The 9,779-nt window shown below is 39.8% G+C and overlaps 2 protein-coding genes across 2 annotated transcripts; one reads left to right on the top strand and one right to left on the bottom strand.

Moving 5' to 3' along the window:
* The first annotated feature begins 44 nt into the window (after window positions 1-44).
* On the top strand, window positions 45-7,682 carry LOC116304254 (uncharacterized). The gene is made up of 6 exons (XM_089032259.1): window positions 45-1,146; window positions 1,400-1,564; window positions 2,089-2,481; window positions 3,328-3,906; window positions 5,533-5,656; window positions 6,032-7,682. The coding sequence occupies exons 3-6, from the start codon at window positions 2,253-2,255 to the stop codon at window positions 6,558-6,560; spliced, it is 1,461 nt and encodes a 486-aa protein (XP_088888385.1). The 5' UTR covers window positions 45-1,146; window positions 1,400-1,564; window positions 2,089-2,252; the 3' UTR covers window positions 6,561-7,682.
* Window positions 7,430-9,085, bottom strand: LOC116304257 (uncharacterized). The gene is made up of 4 exons (XM_031713966.2): window positions 8,833-9,085; window positions 8,424-8,519; window positions 7,859-8,135; window positions 7,430-7,629 (listed from the first exon to the last, which is right to left on the bottom strand). The coding sequence occupies exons 1-4, from the start codon at window positions 8,950-8,952 to the stop codon at window positions 7,430-7,432; spliced, it is 693 nt and encodes a 230-aa protein (XP_031569826.1). The 5' UTR covers window positions 8,953-9,085.
* Window positions 9,086-9,779: the final 694 nt, after the last annotated feature.

Raw genomic sequence — 9,779 nt, 5'->3', positions numbered from 1 at the left:
TTTGTTGGTTTAATTAAGTCTAACTTGTTTTTGTAGGCTGGAATCATTTCCTTTATGTACAAGAACGCTTCCTCAACCTCAACATCTTAATAGAGATCCAAGCTTTCGGACTAATTGGTCCATTTTCAGGGAATAATGAGATGGCGGTTAAACATGTTATTTATAAACAATCTATGGAAACGCAAAGATTATGTTAACAAAATACAAAGGAAACGGAGATATGCGCGCGCTACGAGCTTCTTACAACGCGCGCCCATTATATGACCTATTTATTTTTATCATAACAAAGGCTTAAAGCAGCGGCTTGAAGCTCATAGTTAATGGTTTTTGGTAGTCTTTTTACGTTAGCCTATAAGGAACATGCAGCAAGTTAGACGAGCTGCTGCAAAAACGAGTTGGTTTCATAATTAAGATTGCTAAAAACGTCTATTTTTAGACACCATTTCATTCAATTTCAAAGGCACTATAAAGAAGAAGAATAGAAACGTCCCTGACTGTTTTCCGAAATAAATTCGCAAGCCGGCTAATAAACCGTTTTCTCAAGGTTGCGTGCGCATCAAAATTTAAGGAACTTGACAGGCCACGATAACAGCACACGAGTATTATCAAGCATTGCTATGAATTTTTCTTTGATGAGAGTTGGATGCGCACGCAACCTTGAGAAAACGGTCTATTCAACTATACGTTGGTGGTCCACAGGGAACCTAGTTAGAATAAAAGTCTTAGACAATAATATGATCCGAGAAAAAGTATCAAAAAATGTAAAAAGTACTAAAAAAAGTAAGAGTATTTGAGACCAAGAAAATGTGCTAAAAGTTCAAGGGAGTTTTTTCCGGATCTTAATTTTATACTGAAAACATCTTAGATTGGACTCCCTGTGGAGAGCCCGAAAGAAGTACAGCGGCAATTTCCATAATGTATGTATGACTCGTGCCACAACCTGCCCAACCAAAACAACGAGTAATTTAGCAAATTAAGATACACTGTACGAATCTTAAAGTACATGTAATTCTTCGAAAATAACACTTATTAACGGAGAAGAAATCACACAAGAAACTTTGGAAAGAAACTGTAAAGAGTGTTGGTTTTTTTTGTTAGTATCATCACGCGTAGGATCGAGCGGACTTCAACAAAGCAATAGGGAAAGTAAGTACAGCTCAAAGATCGTGTTGATTCAAACGCTTATAGACATTCCCTGTCAGAACAAATATAACAGAATTCTCTTTACCATCTAATTATACAATACCTATGATTTAATTTCTTGGAACAATTGTTAATTTCCATTGTCTAATGATAGACAAAAATAATGATTTTTAACAAGATTTACCAGCACGTGTGGCAGGTTGCGAAGAGAATCCCTCTCATTGATAACAATCAGAATTTCTTTTCGCCATTTTAGAAAAAAGACGTTGGAAATCGCGATTTGTCGACGTTTAACACACGTAAAATCACAGGGAACCCTACTGTCGAGCCTGAGTACTGAGTAAAAAGTAACAACCCTTCTTTGTGATATAGATAGCACCTGCCTTTATTGGATGACTTAGCACAGCTGCGTAATACCCAGGTGATAAATAATTAATAGTAATTTACACCACAAAGTATATATGTATTTATGTTACATGGCGAGGAGGTTTCTAGAAATCAAAAGGCTTTTGAGGCAAAAAATATTACCACATGCTAAGAGCCTGTTATCTTTTTTATTCACTCGCTTTCCATGCCATATCGCTCGCCTAAATCGCTCGCACCGCCATGTTATCAATATACAAACTTCTGACTAAAAGATTCGTGGAAGAAGGGGACATGCTCGGAGGCTATTAAGCCGTAATTCTGTCATGCAACTGATAGAAAATTGAATTGAATCCTATTCCCATTTTGGCGATTTTGTATCCGATCCGTAATGAATGGCTAAATCCCAGTGTCCCAATACATGGAATCTCAATTTCCCACGGTCAAAAAGAAAGGCACTTTTGTCATTGAATTTCAACAGCGTTCATGAGACTAAAAAGCCATGCCAGAGACAACAACATTTGTGATATTGAAAATTAAATCTACGAAATACAACTCAAATATTTTATCTATTTGTTGAAGTACTTATGTTCCTGCTGTATGCTGTTGTTTGGCTTGGAATTCAAAGAGGAAACGCGTAATAGAGAATCAGAAGAGCCTGCAAATTCGCTTCCAGTTATTCGTTCTCGACGATGCAATTATAGAAGAACAACTAGAAGACTTCAAGCAATCATTAACCACACAAAATGCTGGCAAATATTTTCAATTCTGCGGTGCTTCTGTACATGTTGCATCTAAGTCTTTCACATAAAGTGCTGTTGAAAAAGAAGCACAACTCTAGTAATCTCCATGCCTCGTCGACGTCGACGTTTAAGATCGCCAAACCAAGCAAAACACAAGCGAGATGGTTGGATTTTGAGGTTGGAGCATCGATACACTTCAATATGCAGACTTTCAATAAATATATGAAAAGAGGTACGTAGATTAATTCGTCGGTTCGTCGGTTCGCTAGTTCGTCGGTTCGTTGGTTCGTCGTTTCGTCGGATCGTGGGTTCGTTGGTTCGTTGGTTCGTGGGTTCGTGGGTTCGTTGGTTCGTTGGTTCGTTGGTTCGTTGGTTCGTCGATTCGTTGGTTCGTTGGTTCGTCGTTTCGTGGGTTCGTGGGTTCGTTGGTTCGTCGGTTCGTCGGTTCGTCGGTTCGTTAGTTCGTCGGTTCGTTGGTTCGTTGTTTCTTCGGTTCGTTGGTTAGTTCGTGGGTTTGTTCGTTTGCTAGCTTGCGTACAAGCAACGCCATATAAAGTTTGAACCCAAGCTAGACCAGAATGCATCATGTTCGCTATCCCAGAAAAGGTCTATGCACCCAGGCTAGACCAGAATGCACCATGTTCGCCATCTCCCAAAAGGTCTATGCACCCAGGCTAGACCAGAATGCACCATGTTCGCCATCTCACAAAAGGTCTATGTACCCAAGGTAGACCAGAATGCACCTTGTTTGCAATCTCACAAAAGGCCTATGTACCCAAGGTAGACCAGAATGCACCTTGTTCGCTATCTCAGAAAAGGCCTATGTACCCAAGCTAGACCAGAATGCATCATGTTCGCTATCCCAGAAAAGGCCTATGTACCCAAGCTAGACCAGAATGCATCATGTTCGCTATCCCAGAAAAGGTCTATGTACTCAAGCTAGACCAGAATGCATCATGTTCGCTATCCCAGAAAAGGTCTATGTACCCAAGCAAGACCGGAATGCACCATGCTTACTATCCCAGAAAAGGCCTACAATGATTAATTTCAAATTTAATTTCGAATGATATATTTCCAGGTGACGTTGTCCCCCCTAACACATTCAACCCACGTAATCTATCAACCGACCAATGGGTGAAGGCAGCTTCTAGTTTTGGCGCCAAGTACATCGTGCTGACGTTGGATCACTTTAGTGGCTTCCTGCTTTGGTCGAGTGAAACCTACAACTATTCTGTCAAGAGCACAAAATGGCGGGAAGGTCGAGGAGACATCGCCAGCGATTTTATCAAATCCTGTCAAAAAATGAACGTCGAATATGGGTTTTTCTATAGTGTAAAAAAAAACTGGTTCATGAACGTAGAGGATTTTAAAACAAAATCTCCAAAGAAGCAAAAAACGTATAACAGGATTGTCCTTCAGCAGTTGAAAGAGTTATTTCAAAACAGCTCAAAGTATTCGGATCCGTTCTATATTTGGTTTGATGCCGGAACTGAACCTAAGGTGAATCCTTCTATTGGTCCACTGATTCGTTCCTTAGCTAAGGATTCTATATGCGATGAATGCAAGTCGTTTGCAGGAAATCAGGGTGTTCGTTGGGTGGGCAATGAAAACGCGCTGGCGCCTTTACCAAATTGGTACGCCGTACAGACTGGAAAATGTGAGTATTGTGTCTAAAGGATAAAGTAATTTATTTTATTTTATTTATTTATTTCATTTGTTCGATTCGGTTTTGATACGAGTGGGAAACGATACCGAATATCAAGTCGTAGCTTTACTATAGCCATTTTACCGTAGCCGTAACAACGCCATTTCAATACGGCATTTCGTACCGCGGGGTATTAGTACTGTAAGTCAAACAGTCGACCTACGGTGCAGGGTCCATGAAGGTTGCTGCATGTTAGATGAGTTGCTGCATGTTAGACGAGTTGCTGCATGTTAGATGAGTTGCTGCATATTAGACGAGTTGCTGCATGTTAGACGAGTTGCTGCATGTTAGCACGAGAAACATTTCGCGCGCAGTTCGCCGGTTGGAACTGATCATGAGAATGTAGTGGAGGATTTGGAACTGAGCTTAGTTTAATTTTCGATGATTTCTAAACTATAAAACGAACTCTCGTCAAATTATTCGAATTGCGAGAAAAAAATTTATGTCGAATTTTTAATACAAAAAAAAAAAACTTGCAAAGAAGTTAAGTAGGCATAAGTTTCAGGTCACCCATCCAGGTACTAACTTCCCTCAACCGGACTTGACTTTTTGTAATGATATAAAAGCCCAAGTAGTTTTTTCCACTGGACCACGGTCCCAGCCAAATCAGCATAACAATAGCAGTGCAAACAATGCACCGAATACACTAGACTTTTTAACGTCAAGTTTTCAACCGATTCCGTGCGTGGCAGAGATGCAAGGGATTAGCCGATATGGTCTGGGGGCCGGCTGGTCTCTCCCCTGATGCTTCGGCTAGAACATTTTCTTGCGTAATTCGTACACCCAAGGGCAGAAGGATTTAATCGCCGTCAGGTCCGAAGTCCATACGACGTCTCAGCTCTGCGGATGTCTCGGGGGTATGGCAAAGTTGAATCGATTAATTTTTTTTTTCTTAAGATTTCCTAACTTTTTTAAAAGCATATTATCATCAATTTGACTATCTAATTTCTTTTTGCTTATATTCAAAAAGTAAGTATTATCGATTGGAAAAATCGAGTGTATTTTCCATGAAATGCTGCCTGGGAACAGTTTACTGTAAGTTAGTGCCGTTTTCCTCTCATACGATGACCATTCTCTTGTGAAGCCATTTCAACGTTAAGGCATGTCGAACCGTATACGTGCTGAGTACCGTATATTTCCCACTCATACGATGATCATTCTTTTGTGAAGCTATTTCAATGTTACAGCATTTCGTACAGTATACGTGCTGTAAGTCAGTACAGTTCATGTTTCACGCTCATAGGATAACCATTCTTATGGGAAGCCATTTCAATGTTACAGCATTTCGTACAGTATACGTGCTGTAAGTCAGTACAGTTTATGTTTCACGCTCATAGGATAACCATTCTTATGGGAAGCCATTTCAATGTTACAGCATTGTAACATTGAAATGGCTTCCCATTGTTGCGGTGGTACCGTATACGTCATTTTAAGTCAGTACTGTACGTTTCCTACTCACGTACGGGTAGCTGAATGTGCGTGTGGGGGAGGGGTGAGGGAATATTTTTGATAGCTATTTTTTCAACGAAAAACTTGCAGCATTGTGATTTCTGTTTTGATGTTGTTTCTTTACTACAGGTGACGTAACTCCAGGGGACCCCCTAGGGGAGGTATTTTGTCCTGCCAGTTGTGACACGGTAATTAGGGAGCATTACTGGTTCTGGCATAAAGACACGGAATACAAAGTGAAGACCCCGCAAAGGTAAAGTATTAAAGGAGATGCTTACGGCACAGCAACGGTCACGGTACGGAAGTGACATGCAATACCTTTTGAACCAATCGTAGGGCGCGATATTTAATGAACTCTTCATAAGAGAATGGTAATGACATTCATGGGATACATTTAGCTGATTGATAGCAAGCAATGGAATATTCTCTGGTTGATAGCACATGACGGGCAGTGCTTGCCTGTCATGGTAGGCTGATAATGAGATGCATTCAGCTGATTGATAGCAAGCAATGGAATATTCTCTGGTTGATAGCACATGACGGGCAGTGTTTGCCTGTCATTGTAGGCTGGAAATGAGATTCATTCACCTGATTGATACCAGTGTTATTTTTTTATCTCAACACCCAGATTAATACAAGAGTACCTCACCAGTGTCGGAAGAGGATGCAACTTAATACTCAACCTTAACCCCGATACCCGAGGTTTGGTACCCGATATTGACCTCAAGGTGTACCGGATATTTGGCCAAGGGATCCAGCTTCTGTACAAATCCCCGGTAGTCAAAATCACAGCCCCTCTATTGAAAATTGGAAACAATTACACGGTGAATTCAGACCCTCTCGAAGTTATAAATGGCTCTCTCGTGATGATGGAGAATGTCATAGATTATGGTCAGTTGGTAGAGGAATATCTCGTTTATTACTCCACGGTAGAAAACAAGACCGTTAAGGAGAAAGGTAGCTCTATTGGTCATAAAAGAATTCATCCATTTCCTAAAGAACTTTATGGACTGACTCTCAAGGAAGTCAAGATTAATATAAAGAAACTGGTCAGTGGAGGAGCGATGGTGGAGTTGAGAAGAATTAGGATTTATGATTGGAGTGAAGCTAAGAAAGAAGGATACTTAGATGACGAAAAAGAGTTTCTGACAAATTAGAAAACATTGAAAATGACACTTAAAAAGAAAGTAAGGTTTTGGAAAATGTATTGCTGCTTTATTCCGTCAGTTAATCTACTAGCTTCTTGTAGAACGAAGCTCGTGTTTGGATTAAGTGATAAGACTAGTGTTCTCGTTAAGGACCAGTCGTTATTTAAGTCGGAGAGGGGGGTGGAGGAGAAAATGTTTTTGATTCACAAAATTTTCCAGACCCCAACCTAATAGCACTCCACTCGTTTAAAGAATCCTCTCAATCCTCCTTCTGATCTTTCAAGGCCTCCATGTTCCACTAAAAAAAATTTGAGGGCCCACCATTTTCTCCTCCACCAAGAGGGAGCTTTGATTCGCCTTGTTGGGCTGAGAAAATGGGAATTTATGCACTGGGAATAAGTGTTAGCAAAACATAGGCTGGGACGATGGGATTTGGTCAAAATGAGGGGCTGGGAAATGGGATTAGATTCCCCCCTTATCAAGATTTCAAGGTTTTTTATATTTCTCAGATAGTATTTCATATATCATATTTACAGTTTTTATTTAGTCTATTGCTTACTATCAATCACGTGACTTTTTGGAGTTGACTGGGGGGCAAACAAGCGGTTGACTGCTGGGGGGCAACTAGCGGATGCTAAGTCAAAACATATCAAAATAAGTCCTCAAACTATTGCATTTGACTATTTTCGCGAAATCAAACCAGAAAACAAGAGATCAAAACAACCACCAGGATTCTACAAATCATCAAAAAAAGAGCTATTACCGGAAGTGACGTCTATTGATAGTAACCTATTGACTGGGAAGTGCAGGAAAAAAACAACCCATATCCCATGGTGCAGTTCGTCGTCACAGACACGGTACATCACGGCTCTGTGTGTTTATTTTGTTAGTCGTGTGTGCTGTTGTAATGCCTCTGATAAAGATGATGGAGCCTCGTTTATACCACTGCCGAATATGTCCCACGCCTCACGCATCTGTCTTGCGCTTCTTTCGTAAGGCATCTGACCGTTGAGAGTACAGAGGCCTGGGCACAAGACACTTCTTATCTTGTCTTCTTGGATGGAGTTATGGTCTTTTACTGAAGAGATAAATGAAAAATGGGATTAAAAGTTGAAAAAATGGGAAGGTTTACTTGTTGAGTCATCTTTTACTGTTACATGCGTTGACTACTTTGTATTTTTTTAATGTTGTTTGTTATTCATGACTTCATGAATTTCATCCATCCATCCCTCCCTCCCTCCCTCCCTCCCTCCCTCCCTCCCTCCCTCCCTCCCTCCCTCCATCCATCCATCCATCCACTAACTTACCAGCGCGGATGACAGCTCTAAAAGCTAAATAAGCATTAACAGTATTGGATACATCCATCGGAATCCTCATAGTCGGAGCACTAATCAAGTACTGTATCGGCTGGCCTTTATTGAAGTATGGATTACCATACCACCATAGACTTGATACATCCGTCACCCCAGGCTCGAACATTCGTACGATGATGGCCTGACCGACTGGAAGTTCACCCCCGTGCTTGTGTCTCATGAGGTGTCGTGGTCCCTCTTGAAGCTGCCAGCCAAAGTGACGTGAGTAAACCTTGAAAATGGATATGAGGAAAAAGGAAAATAAATGGATGGGAAATGAATAGAAAATGAAACCAACCCACCAACCCTGCACCAATCCACCAACTTACCCACTCACCAACCAACCAGCCCACCAACCCACCAAACAATCAAATGACCAAACGTGCAAACAAACGAACGAGCGAGGGAACAAACAAGCAAACACACACACACACACACACACACACACACAAGAAAAGTAAAGCAAAAACAGACGACAAGACAAAAACAACAACAACCACAAAAACAAGAAAACACTTACTCTATCGATCCCTTCCACCATAAAACCAAAGCTGTTAGCAGGAGAAACTATGGCATCTGCTGCTGGTGCATCCTTGAAGATGTCTCCCGCTGATATCTAAAGAAAAACTGCATGAATTACTGAACCACTCATTCAAAACTTTATCATAATAATTCAACATTAGAGCTAATATCATAATAATTGTAATAATTGGATTGACGGATCTGTGGCATTTACATGGTATCTGCCATGCACTCGAGTATTTTAATTAAATAAATTAAATATGCTTGACTTTTGACTGGTCAAACTGTATTAGTGGAAGCCATTTGAAAGTCGAGGTCTGTACCAAAGCAAAATTTCGATTCCTCCCAAAAAATCGTAATTATTTGACATTCATGCAGATTTAAGCAAAGCAAATCCTGTCTTATACCTTAAAGACGTTTCCAACATATTTGAAAGCATCTTTCCAAGCCGTAATCATTCTCGGTTCATTATCTCGAAGATAGTAAATCACTTCAACTTCATCTTCAATCGATGCAGACGCAGCCATATTGAAAATCCTCCTTCCTCAGGCGAAAAATTCTGTAAAATGTTTTAAAAGCTTTAAAAATGTAGTCTTATATTTTTTTAAAGCTGAAATAACTTATAGTATAGCTTTTTCCGGGGGGTTTATCCGAAATATTTCCGTAAGGAAATGATATATTGTTGAATAAATAAGGTCTTTAAAAGTAAATTATTCGTTTTCAAAACATATCATGCGAATTCTGCATGTGAACCGTGAAAGTATTTATTCGTTATATTTCAACTTTTAGACATCATGTGGAGTCACGTTAACGTTAAAAAATAATGCTTTATATGAATGGGAAAAGAGCCAATGAGAATGCACGAAAATTCGTACGAACCAATCACATTGCTTGAATAGGGAAGCCATTTGAGTGTAAAAAAAGTTTTGACTCTTGACTTTTTAAAGTCAAAAAAATGAATTTTAGAATATTACAAAACTAAGTACATAATATTACTAATATCTTTTGAAAACAAACAACCACAATTTGACCTTTTAAAAATTCGCGTTTTAATTGCTTTATTAGTAGACTTTTTTGAGTATTATTTATTATGTGGAGAAATATTTGAATGCAGTATGTCATCCAGCTAATTCCTTTGAAAGAGGGTCCTGAAGGGGTGAGGTGACGGGCACTGAGATTCGTCTTTTTTTGGGCTGGGAAAATGGGATTTAATGCCTGGGAACGGGATTTACAAGCAAAACAAAAAACAAACAAAAATTGGGAATTGAATTAAGGTTTGAGCAAAATAAAGGCTGTGATTTGGTCAAAATGAGGGCTGGTAAATGAAGCGTGTGAAGGAGTGCGGAGTAGCGAG

The sequence above is a fragment of the Actinia tenebrosa genome, unplaced genomic scaffold (assembly GCF_029948245.1).
Source record: "Actinia tenebrosa isolate PJP-AT-01 unplaced genomic scaffold, QUT_ActTen_1.0 PGA_scaffold1__47_contigs__length_23844297, whole genome shotgun sequence".
NCBI classification, from domain to species: domain Eukaryota; kingdom Metazoa; phylum Cnidaria; class Anthozoa; order Actiniaria; family Actiniidae; genus Actinia; species Actinia tenebrosa.
The sequence above is the reverse complement of the archived record's forward strand: the minus strand, read 5'-3'. Positions and strand labels throughout refer to the sequence as shown.